Genomic DNA, 15,991 nt, shown 5'->3' with positions numbered 1-15,991 from the left:
CTCATCCACTGCTTCTAATTCACCATGGTCTAGAAAATGATTGCCAAGCTTATTAAAGTTATTTGTAAAATAAGAGCAAATAAGATCTAAGTGACTAGGCCTGAGAGCATTCTCCTGATTAAAGGGCATTAAATTTTAATGGACTGTATGAGATTTGGAACATCTCTTTTGTGATTTAGCTCAGGGGGGATATTATTATAATCATTGTTTAATTTTGCTTCCTTGCTTATGTTCTGGATGGGCAAGTATTGCTGAATTTCAGTAGATGAAGGGTTTCTTTATTAGGAAAAGAATGAAAATAGAGGAAGCATCTTATCAGTGGGAGTGATAGTTTTATTCCTCCAAGTAATAGTCCTCGTGTTTATGTAACTTCTTCCTTCTGAGGCTAAGTTCAAAGCTCTTTATAGCCATTTTCTGATTATTTTTCCCAATACCCTGAAAACTAGAGCAGTATTGTCAGTTGTTTCATAAATAGAAAAAACAAACAAACAGTGTAACAAAGGGGTGTTGATTTCCTCTAGTAGTGTAGTGCAGAGTGGCAAAGCTGGAGTTCTTCTGTTCTGGTTTCTAGCCCAGTGCTCTCGGCTCCAATAAACTATTTTCCTTTGTTTCACTCCAGGGGAGTGGTTTGTTCTTATGAGCATCATATTGGAAGGGGGGGAGGAGGAGGAGGAGGGTGTATGCATGCATATGTGGCATGGCATAGTGACTTGTCAAATCAACAGGCATTTATTAAGCACTTACCGTATGCCAGACACTGTGCTAAGTGCTGGGGATATAAGTAATGAAAAGAAAGACAGTCCAGTCCCTGCCCTCAAGAAGCTTACAGTCTAATGGAAGGAGACAACACAACACACGGAAGGAGGCAGGAAAGTAAAGGGGGATGATACCAGACAGGGGCACATCTTGTCTCATGGAGTTGAAACCAGGCAGATGCAAAGTGGGGTGAGCTGAGAGGCCAGTTTCTGCCCGCTGTAACGTACTGGAAGGAATTGAGCACTCCAAACACATGTTTTTATACAGCACTTCTCCCTTCATTAGAATGGAGGTTCTTCTAGGCAGGAACTCCTTTTATTATTCCCTTTGCTATTAGCCCCAGCTCCCACTCAGTGTGCACAATAAATGTTGGCTTGATTGCTTGATTTCTGTCCAAGCCGTTATTCAGCACAGCCCTTGAGAAACCAAGGGAGCATGTGCTGAACTGGGGCTTTCTTAGACACATACAATAGAATCCCCTGGGGCAAAATGTTGTGTTGTCCTCCAGTTTGGGGTTTCAGGTGTGAATTTATTTGACATGGATTAAACAGGTACCAGGAAAAGTATCTTGGTCAACTTTTAGCAACAGCAGAGCACCCTGGATAGCAGAGCTATCTGTTTGTTTCATTACCAAGGCAGAAAGTCAGATTTTTGATGAAACCTTTTCATTTTCTTATTGCCTTGATCTCTTCGAATTCACTCCTAGTACAACTGTGCCAGCCATGAATAAATCATGATGCACAAAAACCAAAAGATAGATATTCCTAAGTGTGTGTTCCTTTTTTAACCTTGCTTTAGTCAATGTCAGTAATTTAAGGACTTGAAATTGCCCATAAAGCCCGTGAAAGGACAGGGAAATGTTCCCTTGCAAAGGCGGTCTGATTTAGATTCTTTAGGGTCTATTTGGCTTAATAGGAGTATGATTCCACTCTCACTCAGCCTAGAATGGAGTTTTTGGTTTGATGTATTACTGGGGATGAAAGGCCTCCTGATATTTCCGAGTTGTTGTCCATTGTGAGGCAGACAGAAACCCTGACAGATTCATCGGTATCCAGGGCAGGTCACCTACACTGCCATTAGCAACAGAGAACATTATTATCATCCAATCTCAAATGACCATGGCGTCCTTTGGTCCACGTTGCTTTTGACCAAAAGAGTCCATGAGGGCCAAAAAGAAGCTTTCTTAGATTCTTAATTAGTCTCTGGAATACATGGAAATGGATGCAAACTGTGACTACCTGTGTGACCTTAGAAGTCACTTGACCTCTCTGAGCCTCAGTTTCCTTATCTGTAAAATGAGTAGTTTGGACTATAGCAACCATTCTCAAACTTTTTGGTCTCAGGACGCCTTTGCAACTCTTAAAAATTATTGAGGACCCCTCCACCCCACCAAAGAACTTTTGTTTACATGGGTTATATCTATCAATATTTACCATATTAGGAATTAAAACACCTTAGTATTAGTATTACATAATTTTGACCTCCCGGACCCCCTGAAAGAACACACACCTTCCTGGGAGACATCATCTCCAAGATTGCCTTCCAGTGCTAAGTCCCCTGTGATATATGCCCCACCACTTGAACGGGGCTGATTTTATATTCAAATGGCCTCAAACCTGTCCCTCATACAAGGAGTGTTTGGTTAGTAATTAGTCTTCTCAGTCATGGAAGCCACACACTTTCCTTGTTCTCCCATTTCTCTTTGCCCCCTTTTCCCTGCACGGCCCAGGGTGGAGGGGGTCGAGAGGAACAGAAAAGATATTTTATTGCCCACAAAGCAGGTAACATGATCTTTTCTCTTGTCGGGGCCAGGAGGGAAGTCAGATGCCATGGTGCTGACCTGCTTATGTAAATAACCCACTTGATGTATAACATTTGGGTGTTCTGAAATATTTGCATTGCACTAAATTTGCTATATCATCTGATGAAGTGTTTCTTATGTGAAATAAGACTATTTATGTACTCTAGGATTTGACAAGAGCACAGGCCAGGCAGCTCATGAGTGCCTTGGCCCTGCATGTCCCTTCTTTGACTCTTCTTGTTCCCTGGAACAGATCCCCTCAAAGGGCCCAACATGGAAGTGGCATTTTTAGAGTCGGGAGAAGACACAGTTTATTTTTATGTTTCACAGCTCGATGCACTGGAGACAGTGCTGACATCCCTGATGACTCCTCCGTCGGACGGGCCTCCCGCAGAAGGCGCTCAGGAGTCTGAAGTCAAGGCCCAGGAACCAGAACCACGTGATCAGTTAGACGTAGTGGAGAGCGAGCAGTCCAAGCTGCCCGAGTACCTGGACCGGTTTAAGGCAAGTCCTGTCACCTCCTCTCTCCCTGCAGAGTCAAGTTTTTCCTAGCAGGCTCTCAAATGGGCTTCTCGTCCATGGGGATACAGTCCCCAGGGTGGTCACTATCACACCCGATACCTAAAACCAACATGGAACTACATTTCTGTGGCTTCCTACAAAAAACTCTTAGAATAAGCAATAGACTGTGTCTGTTGGGATCTGTGTGCTTTTTTTTTTTCTTAGACTAATAAGTTTGTTGGGATCTGTGTGCTTTTTTTTTTTCTTAGATTAGTAAGTCCAAGTTTGGTTTGCCAGGGTAAGCAGTATGTCATTAACCACACATTCCATGCCCTACTAGGTTGGCGTGTTCTCTGACCTGCTGAAAAAAACTTCACCAGTGCTTAGGCAGACAGGATGTGGTTATTTCTTACTGTCATCACTAATTATCCTTAATACCTAGATAGAACATCAGAATGCCATTGGAGAGGGCTCCCAACCAGCAGTAAACACACATGGGGCCTGAGGTGGCTAGTGGAGTCTCTTGGAGACTGTAATGCAGTTTCTAGGATCATACAGTTAGATAAAGTCTGGATAAAATGAGATGATAATACTAATAACAATAATAATAGATAACACTTATGTAGTTCATAGGGCAGCTAGGTGGCCCAGTGGATATTAGTGCTGAGCCTAGAGTGAGGAAGACTCATCTTCATAAGTTTAATTAGCTGTGTGACCCTGGGTAAGTCATTTAACCCTGTTTGTGTCAGTTTCCTTATGTGTAAAATGACTTGAAGAAGAACATTTTTTCATTGCGAAGGAAAAAATCAAGTGTGGCCCATCTTAGCAAAATCATTGGCCTCAAAGAAAGGGAAAACAAGCCATGCCATGCTGGAAAAACCATTTGGCAGAGTCCCAACAGAAATGGTAAACAACTCCAGTATCTTTGCCAAGAAAACCCCAAATGGGGTCATGAAGAGTCAGACGTGACTGGAAAATGACTGAACAAAAAAAAAGACAACATACAACTCATACTATGTGCCAGACACTGTATTAAATGCTTTACAAGTATTATCTATTTGATTCTCAAAACAACCCTGGGAGGAAGGTGCTATCATGATCCCCATTTTGCAGATGAAACTGAGGCAAACAGGTTGAATGACTTGCCCCCAGTGTCATAGTTCTAGTAATTAAGTCTCTGAGGCCAGATTTGAACTCAGCTCTTTCTGACTCCAGGCAAGCATTTTGCAAACCATAAAGCATTGTGTAAATATTAACTGTGATCATAATCATGATAATTGGATTTGGAAAACACCTGACCGATCAATTAGTCCAACCTTTTTATTTATTCATTTTTTTTTTTTTTAATAGAGGAGAGAAACTCAGTCCCAGAGAGGTTAAGAGTCTTTATCAAGATCACAAAGTAGTCATTGCAGAACCAGGATTTTGAAACCAGATCCATTCTTTCTGCTGTGCCGTAAACAGCTGTTATGTACAGGGTAGCATCTAAGTGCTAGGGATACGGAGACATCAATATGAAACAAACCCAGTACTCACAAGGTGCAACCATCATTTTTTGGCAACTTGGCGATGTTCAGTGCTATCATTAGTTATTGATGCCTAGTTATACAGAATAGTTGGGAAGAGCAAATCCTTCTTTTTCCCTTATGGGCATACCTTGCTGTTGATTCCCAGTATTGCCTTGGTTATTGTGAGCAGTGCTGAGGACTTTTCATCTTTACATTCTAGTATACCTGGGAGGCAGCACAGTATAGTAGGAACATTGGATTTGAAGTCAGAAAATCAGGCAAGGAGGGAGGAAAAGAAGAACAGAAGGAAGAGGAGAAGAAAGGGAGGGAGGGAGAGAATTTGGAATTCAAATTTTTAAAAGACAAATGTTAAAAATTGTTTTTATGTATAATTGGGGAAAAATAAAATATTAAATAAATATATTAAAATAAAAGGATTGATCTAAATTACCTTGAAGGTCTCCTCCATCTTGAAATTCTGTGACAAAACATCAAAAAAAGATTACTTCCAATTCTTATCTCTTATGTAGTGGAAAGAGAGCTAGATATAGAATTGGAGCACCTGAGAATCTCGTATCTGCTTCTTAGTATCTGTGTGACTTTGGGCAAGTCATCTGTCCCTTGTGACTATCAGTTTCCTCATTTCATTCAACTGCACAATACACTGAGGATACAGAGACAAGCAAAACAAACCCTGCCCTCATGAAGCTTACAGTCTACTAATCCACAAAATGAGGCGATAGGGCTAAGTGAATCATGATACATGCCCTTCTAGTTGTAATATTTAATTCCTATTTTCTTCCTGGTGACTTGGTATGTGAAGAAAACTACTTAATTCTTACTCCACTTTGCCTGTAGTTTGGGGTTTGGTTTTTTTTCTTAAGCATCAGCCAGGTTGGCATCAGCCCTGCTCACATTTACCAAGTCCACTCCTTCCCAACATCCCCTTCCCCCTTCTCTTACTTGCATTGTCCTCAGAATAGAAACATGTACCTGCTATAAGTTTTCAGGCTTTCTCACAAATGCAAATTCTCATGAAAATCAATTCAAAGAAGGATAGACACAGAGATAAGGCAGAGTCTAATTCCATTTTTTTTTATATTTGTTACCTAATTTTCATTATACTGGCTGCCTGGTTTTTAAATATCTGACCTCTTCTTGGGGCTTCTCCTTAAATGTCACATTCCCATGATGCTGTTGTTCTCTACCAGCCCCCATCCTCACCCTCTCGTCTTGGAGGCTTCATTACTTGAGCCAATTAATTGCTTTTGTGGCTAAACATCAGTATATCCTATGAAGGGCAAATGGCCCTCTCCAATGCTTTCCATCTTGAAACACTTATGTGTATTAATGTTTTTCCTACTCCATCACTAGTACTCCACTAGGAATACCAGGACCCCAGATCAGGTTGCCATTTTGCATCAGGATGGAAGCACAGTGATTCAACGAAAGCATCAGACCTGCAGTGGAATGTGGCCGGCGGGGGGGCGGTACACAATAGCTGCGAGGACTCATGGGAGCTGTTTGACATGCCATTAGTAAGAAATGATTTCCATCTGTTGAAAGGAACACTAATAGGGGCAGGAGAGGGCAATCATTTATCTCAGTCTTGGTTTAAAGAGAAAGGCATGGTGGAGTTAACTGCAGTTTGTCAGACGCCTCCATCATTCTGTATAGGTTTAGAGGCGTTTGTTGGGAGGCTCTGGCCCAAGCCCATCACAAGGGGAAGCACAGATCTATTGTTGTAGCTGTTCTGTCTCCTTGAGACCAACCAGAGAAACCACACAGGTAGGCTCGGGCCCACAGTTTTTGCTTAACATTTTTTGATTGAGAAGGAAAAAATCAAATGTGGCCCATCTTAGCAGAATCATTGGTCTCAAAGAAAGGGAAAACAAGCCATGCCATACTGGAAGAACCATTTGGCAGAGTCCCAACAGAAAGCTCACTGACTCAAGGATGGTAGATGGGTATTTCTCAAGTGAATTAATCTGGTTTCTTCCCCCTCGCCTTGTCTTCCTTTTTGCCCTTCCCTTTTTGAAAGCAGTTGTTTCACTCCAAGCTTCAGGCTCTGGGCAAAGTGGAGACAGAAGCCCTGTTGACCCTGGCTACCCAGCTGGTGCGAGAAAAGCTGCCGGCCTGTGAGTCGGAGGACATCCAGAACTATGAGGAGAAGCTGATGCGGTGGGAGCAGGAGCAGGCGGAGCTCATCAGGAGGGAGAAGACGACCCGGGAAAATGCCCGACAAGAGCAGGAGGCCCGGAAAGCTGCCAAGGCATCTGCTTAAGCTCTCCCCTCCCACCCTCCCAACATGCTGTTGACTTCTCCCACAATAAACTTGAGTGCGCACAATCATTAATACCAAGCTAGGGCAATGACATCATCTTTCCTTAACTTTACAAATATTATGCCCATAGAGATTGCCCAGGTTTATACACTTAGTCAGCGTCTGAAGCTAGATTTGAACTCAGGTCTTCCTTATTTCAGGCCCTGTGCTTGTATTCATCATGCTGCAAACTGCCTATAAGCTGTGCTGTGGCATAAACATTTGCCATTCTTGGGGCAGCTAGGTGGCGAAGTAGAGCACCGGCCCTGGAGTCAGGAGGACCTGAATTCAAATCTGGCCTCAGACACGACATTTATTAGCTGTGTGACCCTGGGCAAGTCACTTAACCCCATTGCCTAGCCAAAAAAAAAAAAATATTTTGCCATTTGCTGTGTATTAAGTTGATACCGCCTCAGCCCCTTACACATACACACACACACACACACACACACACACACACACGAAGAGATTTTTTTCCACTCCATGACAATTTTAGAAGGAAACAAGTTCAAAAAGTAGGGAATGGTTTATTCCACAAAACCCTTATTTTAAGCTATTTCCAAGGGTTTCATTTCCCATTTAATGCTGTTGCTTTAGAGACCAGGGGGTTATAGAAGCAGGTCATAGCCTACTGAACATCTTTGAACAATTCTGTGTCTGAAAGGAGAGTCACTGGCTATTTATCCAAACCCCAGAATTACCTGGCACAGTCGAAGGCGTTTGGGATTTGGAATCAAAATCCTGGCTCTGCCACAAACTACCTGTGTGATCTTGGGTAAATCGCCGGACCTCTCTGGGCCTCAGTTTCCTCATTTGTAAATGAGAGGGTTGAACACCTATGAGTCCTTCCAACTATAATTAGTCAACCAATAAACATTTATTAAGCACCTACTATGTGCCAGGCTCTGTGCTGGGCTATAAACTTATGATCCTATGAACACTGACAAACTGTTAGGGGCCACCTTTTTTTAATTATTTTTATTTATTTTGTTAAATATTAACCAATTACATATAAACAAAATTTTTAACAATCATTTTTAAAAATTTTGAGTTCCAAATTCTCTCCCTCCCTCCCACCCCATCCCTATCCTTGAGAAGGCAAGCAATGTGATATCAATTATATATGTGAAGTCATACAAAACATATTTCCATATTAGCCATGTTGCAAAAGAGAACACAAAACAATAAAGATAAAGAACACTTTTTAAAAGTATGCTTTGGTCTGTATTCAGAGTTCATCAGTTCTCTCTCTGGAGATGGATAGCATTTTGTATCATGGGTTCTTTGGAATTATCTTGGATCATTGTCTTGACCAGAGTAGCTTAGCTGTTCATAGTTGGTCATGCTTATAGTATTGTTGTGTACAATGTTCTCCCGGTTCTACTCACTTCGTTTTTGACCAGTTCATAAGTCTTCCCAGGTTTTTCTGAAACCATCCTGCTCATCATTTCTCATAGCACAGTACTATTCCATCACAATCATATACCACAATTTGTTCAGCCATTCCCCAGTGGATGGGCATCCCCTTGATTTCCATTTCTTTGCCACCACAAAAAGACCTGCTATAGATAGTTTTGTACAAATAAGTCCTTTTTCCCTTTTCTTTGATCTCTTTGGGATACAGATTTACTAGTGCTATTGCTGGGCCAAAGGGTATACATAGTTTCCTAGCCCTTTGGGCATAGTTTCAAATTGTTCTCCAGAATGGTTGAACCAGTTCACAACTCCACCAACAGTTCATTAGTGGGACCACCTTTCCCTGAAGGCTCAAGTTCAGGTTGAAGCTGGAGAGGTTGGGCAGTGCAGGAGATTTGTTTTAATAAATTAGAAAGCACTATGTTACAAAAAGATAGTAGACAAAGGAGAGCCAGTGCAGCCAAAGAGCCCAGTTAACACTGTCTTGCATCTCCCAACTTTGGAGCTCCTAAATTTGGAACCACGTCCACCACAATGAGCCACCTTATCTGCTTCTGTTCAGGGAACAGAGCCAAACAAATCAATAATGGAGGCCATCAGGCTCTTGGCAAAGGGGCTTGTTTCAGGGCTGCACAATCTCTGAGGGAGGATTCTGTGTCCTCAGATACCCCAGGCTGGTTTGGCCAAAGTCCTAAGACATTCCACGGTCCTGCAGTCATCTTGTCTGGACATGCCCTCACTAACCAGGTGTGGCCGAATGTCTCCCTAGCATCCGCTTCTTTTTCCTCCAGTCACTGCCCAGTCTGATTGTGGCCTATGAGGAGATTATCAATCAATGTGTTTGGGCAAGAGTCAAAGCAAGGCCATGAGCTCAGTGTAATTCAGAATCTCGATATTACTGGTGGGTTAGTGGGTTTGTTTTTTTGTTTTTCACCCTTTTAAATCATAGGGCTTTCTTTGGGCATAAGGTCAACCCTAGCTTCTGAAGCTGTCCAATCTTAGCTTGTCTGTTCACTTGCAGACCATATTTTGTTTGAAGAATGGGACTTGCCTACCAACTGAAGGAGGAAAAATCTTCTCCCTTCTCACTCTCAAGCTCATGCATGCCCTATGCATACCTACCCAATGACAGGTACTGGAGAGAGGGAAACAGCAGGACCAAAATGCCTAGGAAAAATCAATTCAAAATTTGAAAAAGTAGTCAGGCACTGTGCTAGGTGCCAGTGATAAAAAGGAAAATAAAACAGTTCCTACTTTCAAGGAGATTATGGTCTAATTCTTTCCATAATATATGAAAAACAGTTCTTGGTTTTAAAAAAAAAAAAATTTTAACTGTCCTGGGAAAAGAAGGTGCTCTTTGGAAGTTTCTCTTTCCTGATAAAGAGCGCAGGAATAACATTTGCTCACTTCTTAAGTACAGGAACACCTTTTCATTTCAAATTGTTTTCTTGTTGCCAAGAGACAACTGAAAATAAATGTTTGAGGATTCTTGTACAGGCATACCTCAGAGACATTGTGGGTTCAGTTCCAGACCACTGCAATAAAGCAAGTATCACAATAAAGTGAATCACACAAATTTTTTGGTTTCCTAGTGCATATAAAAGTTGTTTACACTCTGATGTAGTCTATTAACAGTGCAATAGTATGATGTCTTTTAAAAATGTACATACCTTAATTAAAAATACTTTATTGTTAAAAATGCTAACCATCATCTAAGCCTCTAGTGAGTTGTAATTTTTTTTTCCACTAGGCAATGGGGTTAAATGACTTGCCCAGGGTCACACTATTAAGTGTCAGGTGTCTGAGTCTGGATTTGAACTCAGGTCCTCCTGACTCCAGGGCCTGTGCTCTATCCACTTTGCCACCTAGCTGCCCAGAGTTGTAATCTTTTTGCTGGGGGGAAGGGGAACACCTTGCCTTGATGCTGAAGGCTGCTGATTGGGTGGTGGTTGCTAAAGGTTGGGGTGGCTCTGGCAGTTCTTAAAATAAGACAATGATGAAATTTGCTATATCTATCGACTCTTCCTTTTACTTGAACACTTAGGGGCCATGTAGGGTTATTAATTGACCTAATTTCAATATTATTGTGTGTCAGGGAATAGAGAGGCCAGAGGGGAGGGAGAGAGGTAGGCAAACTGCTCGTTGGTGGAGCAGTGAGAGCACACACAGTATTTATGGATTAAGCTCACAGGCTCCCAAGGGTCATGGTACCCCAAAACAATCACAATAGTAACATCAAAGATCACTGATCACAGATCACCATGATATAATAATAATGAAAAGGTTTGAAATACTGTAAGAATTATTAAGATGTGACACAGAGACACGATGTGAGCTCATGTTGTTGGGGAGATGGCACCAGTAGACTTATCCGATGCAGGGTTGCCACAAACATTTAATTTGTTAAAAACACAGTATCTATGAAGTACGATAAAGCATAGAGCAATAAAATGAGGTATGTCTGTAGTAGGTACACTCATTCTTTTTTGTTGTTTTTTTTTTTTTTTGTGGGGGAGGTGGTGGTTGTGGAATTTCACCAATAATATCAGCACTCTCGCCCAAAGCCATCATGTTTCCATTTTTTCTATTTGATTGTGCCTTCCCTGCCCCCCACTCCCCATGGAAAACCATTTTCTATCCATATCTAAACACACAGATTTCTTCAGTTTGGACAGTGGAACCATGGGAGCCCAGGAAACACATTGTCCTTCGCCAGCACCCCCTCCCCTCTTTCTCTTCTCAGTAACACTACCACCATTTATGGAACTCCTCTCACCTCCATCTTCTGCCCAAGAAAATGGTGATATTGGTTTCCAAGCTCTCCCTTGCTGTCTGTGAAGTAAGCACACAACTCATTTTAAATGTTTTTTTTTTCATTGCTAGTGACTGCAAAGACACATAGAGGTGTTTAAAAGAAGTACAAAGGGAAAATTGCTTACAAGACTAGCAGTAGCTAGTCTGGTTTTCAATTTAAAAAATAGAGATGAAATAGGCCTTGTCCTTTCTTGGCTACCACTATTCACTGACTCATCCTTTCCAAACACTTCCCAGACCGTCTTTTTTCTTGGCATGGGATGCTGTGAGGACCAAATAAGATAAAGCACTTTGCAGACCTTAAAGTGCTATGTAAATACCAGTTATGATGAGGATGATGATGAACCTACAGTCACCTGCGGGCAATAAATTCATTCTCTGAGCCTTCTACTGAGCTCAAGCAGTGTTTATAGAACAGTACAGGGGTGTGCTGGTAAATGTTTGGGGAAGGTATGCATACACTTTTAAAGTTTAATCTGCATTAATAACACTTTCTTAAGTTTAGACAATCAGCAAAACAGTAAACTGAAAGCCTTGGTTTATGGGCATTACTGATTTCTGAGGTTTGTATACGCACACTGAAAATTTAATTATCAGCAATTCATTTAGAGCTGGCACACCCCTGGTTTAACCCCCATCCTTTGCAAAAGGAAGGAGAGTCTAAATTGCCCTTTATTTCCTACCTACCCTAACCCTTCAGGAATGTATGTGTGACTTCAAAGTGTGCCAGCAGTAAATTTGATGCATTAGGCCTCACAAGTCCCAAGTGTTTCCATCATAAAAGACTTTCAGTCCATCAGTTTCAATCTCCCTTCTACTTGACTTAGTGAAGTTTACCTAAAGTCATTTTCTCATAGGTGTATAGTTGGGTAACTAGAGAGAGTATGGTGTATAGTGGTAAGAGTACTGAATTTTGAAATGTGGAAATTTGGATTTCTTCTGCTTACCTTGGGCAAATTTGACCTTGGGCAAATCACATTTTTTTTAAGTCTCATCTATAAAGTGAGGGAGTCAAATCCAATGACCTTCAAGATCCATTTCATCTCAAAAAATCTATGAATCTTACTTGGATAAAGGGGTACAGTCATAGAACAGTTGGGATATCTAGAGTTACTGAGGTAGGAAAGCATAGTTTCCCTCCATCCTTTGGCCATAATGATCAGATAAGCTTCCTTTTCCATGTTGTTTACAGACACTGCAACCCTACATGAAATATCTGGTTACATCCCTGTTCCCTTTATTTCTCTTGCCCGCCATGCTTCAGTTTTCCCTCCCATCAGCATTCACCGTCTCAGTCCCCCTTCTGAAACCAGCTCAATGTAGACATTAGTCCTGTTGACTGTCTGCATCTGCCTATTTAGGGCCAATGTACCTAATTATCCCCAATAGCCCTTTGGACATAAATCAGGGCTCATCTGAAATAGCTCCGTTTTCTATAGTTCCTTAAGCTTTTCAAATCTGAGGTTACTGTGGCCTCTATGACTACTGCCTTGGCAAAGCACCAGTGCCCAGATTGCAAGATTGAGGCCAGCAGGAAAAATTCACCTTTTCTCCACCTATTTATCCTCATGTTCAGTTAGGGTTCTAGAAAGAAAAATAAATTGCAATATAGGAAAAGACTGAACATTTTTATACCTGTAGACTTATTATGTAATAAATTCTTCATCACTTAAGAGAAGTGTTCAAGCAGAGGTCAGATAACCACTTATCAGGGATGTGATTGAAGGGAGTTATTTAAATGGTTAGAGGCTTGGATTAACCTCTTTTTTAAAAAAAATCTAATTGTAATTGATGTCATTTTTTAATTACCTTAATTTCTAAAAATATACCTCTTACTCCATCCCCTAGTGAGTCATCCCCTTGAAACAAAGTTTAAAAAAGAAAGGAGTTCAGAAAAATCAACAATTCTGAAAGTACATGATAGTATAGCCTGCCATCTTCAAAGAAAAAAAGGATGCATATTTTTTCCCATCTCTTCTTCAGGGCCAAACTTGATCATTATAATTATATAGCATTTGATTTTGGATTTTTCCTTTCCATTTACATGGTATATATTTTTCCAGGTTCTGCTCACTTCGCTATGCATCACTTCAGATAAGTCTTCCTGTGCTTTTCTAGTCACCATATTCATAGTTTCTTTGCTGCTACCTGGAGAAGAAAATGGCAAACCACTCCAGTATCTTTGCCAAGAAAACCCCAAAATGGGGTCACGGAGAGGTGGACAACACTGAAAAAAGATTTACCACACTTAACACTTAGCTTGAATAATAAGGTCTGAGCCCTAGAGTAAAGAGCTTACAAAAAACCTTGATACTCACTTTGATTCTAAAGAGCTAACAAGGGGAATGAGGATCCTCTGTGCTCCAAGGCTGATTTCCCCTCCATGACTGGGCCAATACCCTGCTTCTCTACTTGGGGGCCTTCCTAGATTCATGCTGCTATGAATATTTTGGTGTATATGAGACCTGATTTTGGACTCCTTGTAGGTATATATCTAGCAGTGAGATCTCTACAACAAAATAAATGGACACTTTAATCACTAGTCCAAATTGCTTTCCACATTTCCAAATGGCTTTCTACAATGATTGGATCAATTTACAACTCTACCAGTGGTACCTGTCTTTCTACAGGCCCTTAAATATTGATTATTTCCAGTTTTGTCAGCATTGACAATTGCACAGTGCAAGTGAAACCTCAAAGTTTTGGGGGGAATTAAACTAAGATCCCTCCCAATACTAAGTTTCTAGGAGTATAAGAGAATGAATGATGTTGACTGAATGCCTCTTTTTTTCTTTTTCTTTTCTTTTTTTTGGGGGGTAGGCAGGGAGAAAGCAGAGTCTCTTGCTTCTCAATAACAAAAATGAGAATGTAGTTTCTATGGTGTCTTTCATGGTTTCAGTACCGGAGAGAGACAGCTCCCATTGGAAGTCAGCCTGCTGACCAGTATATTCAGGCATAGAAATGAATGGGAAAGATCAGTACCCTGAGTCCCAATTTTTTTTTTTTTTTTTTTTGCCAGCCTCCTGTTGGAGAAGCTTCTCTGGCTCATCTGTAAAATGAATATTTGACCTTGGTGAGCTCCAAGGTCCCTTCAAAAACCATGAACCTAGGATCTGCCGACTTTGCCTGCTCAGTCTGACCATCTGCTCTAGTAGGAAGACCCCCAAGTAGAGAATCAGGGTACTGGCCCAGGAATGGAAGGGAAATCAGCCCTGGAACAGAGAGGATCCTCATTTACCTGGTTAGCTCTTCAGAATCAGAGTACCGAGGTGTATTGTAAGATCTTTACTCTAGGGCTGAGACCTGTTGTAAGTCTTTTTTCAGTCTTTTCCAACACTTTTTGACCCCATTTGGGGGTTTTCTTGGAAAAATACTGGAGTGGTTTGCTATCTCCTTCTCCAGCTCCTTTTATAGATGAGGGAACTGGGCAAACAAGCTTAAGTGACTTGCCCAGGGTCAGACACCTAGGAAGTTTCTGAGCCGAATTTGAACTCAGGAAGATGAGTCTTCTTGACTCCAGGCCCAGCACTCTATCCACTCTAGCTGCCCATGCTCAAGCTAAAGTCTGACCTAATAGATAGACTTCCCACAAAACTAGGAAACAGGCTTGGCTTTTTTTGTCTTTCCCCCCACCCCCTACAAATGAAGCAGCTTACCCATCTCCAAGATCAAACAGACAAGACCCTACAAGTGTGGCCTGGAAATAGAGTGTATATGTTTAGGGGGCGGGCCAGGATGGGTAATGAGAGAAGAATAAAGGCAGAAAGGGTTTAGATCCCCACGCTTGTCACAAGGAATTTGTATCAGGACTGAAGCACAGTATCAAAAGACTAAGAACATTTGATCGTTGGGCCAAAAATGGAGACATTAAAGCAATTTACCATTTTTTGAAAGCTGATAGAACTTAGGCTGATTGTCAAATCAATAATTGGTCCCAGCCCCATGGGGAAAAAAAAACCCTTGGGGTTCTTTGGACTAATGGATGATAAAATAAATTTTAAAAACTTTAAAATAAATAAATAAATTAGCCACCCCATTACCTCAGATGTAACCCTCTCTGGCAGGGGAAAATGTTCAAAACTTATATGAGATAACATGGTGCTCAGCTGCTAAACAACATGGAGACCAAGTCTCCCTGCTGGCTAGTGGCCAATTGGCTGCACCATGGATGTTCACAGATACTTGGGCTTTTTGGTGTTTATAAAGATCTTGAGCCAGTTGCTAAAGCAAAAACTGCCCTTAAAAATTGACCAAGGAGCAGCTAGGTGGCTCAGTGGGTTAAGCACTGGTACTAGAGTCAGGAGGACCTGAGTTCAAATTTGATCTCGGACATTTGACACTTACAAGCTGTGTGACCCTAGGCAAGTCAGTTAACCAATTGCCTAGTACCCCCCCCCAAATCAACAAAGCTTAGCTTGAAGAAAGGTAAAAACATAACTCTCTCCCTTCTTTACAAAGGTGGGGAGTCTATGTAGAACATTATGCATATTGTCAGAGTCAATTGATGTTAGTTTTGCTGAACTGCCATTATTTCTCTTTTTTTATTCTCCTCCTGGCCCTGGCTCTGACTTTCTGGATTTCAAAACCATGCCTTCAAAATCATGCTGCTTAGTCCTGGTACTTCCCTTTGCACATGGAGCCTCCTTGCCCTGGAAGAGCCTACTAGGCCTACTGGCTGCTCACACTGGAATATCCTTCATCAGGGCCTGCCCCACTCATTCCATTGGTGAGTTCCTCCTGGTGAGTTTCACTATTTTGGGGAGGGCCTAGACCAGCCTGTCTTCTCCCAGCTGTGTTCTTGACTTACTGAACTTCACCGCCCCCAACACACACACACACACACACACACACACACACACACACACACACACA

At 41.5% G+C, this 15,991-nt stretch overlaps 1 protein-coding gene across 1 annotated transcript in view; it reads left to right on the top strand.

The window, feature by feature from the left end:
- The window catches only part of MRPS27 (mitochondrial ribosomal protein S27), a 135,913-nt gene extending 128,719 nt beyond the window's left edge, over positions 1 to 7,194 (top strand). The window contains exons 10-11 of the mRNA XM_027864227.1: positions 2,888 to 3,061; positions 6,611 to 7,194. Of these exons, the coding sequence (XP_027720028.1) occupies positions 2,888 to 3,061; positions 6,611 to 6,850 (414 nt within the window). The 3' untranslated portion in view covers positions 6,851 to 7,194. The remainder of the gene's footprint in view (positions 1 to 2,887; positions 3,062 to 6,610) is intronic.
- Positions 7,195 to 15,991: the final 8,797 nt, after the last annotated feature.

This window comes from Vombatus ursinus, unplaced genomic scaffold (genome assembly GCF_900497805.2).
Source record: "Vombatus ursinus unplaced genomic scaffold, bare-nosed wombat genome assembly UNPS02014774.1, whole genome shotgun sequence".
Lineage (NCBI taxonomy): Eukaryota > Metazoa > Chordata > Mammalia > Diprotodontia > Vombatidae > Vombatus > Vombatus ursinus.
The sequence above is the reverse complement of the archived record's forward strand: the minus strand, read 5'-3'. Positions and strand labels throughout refer to the sequence as shown.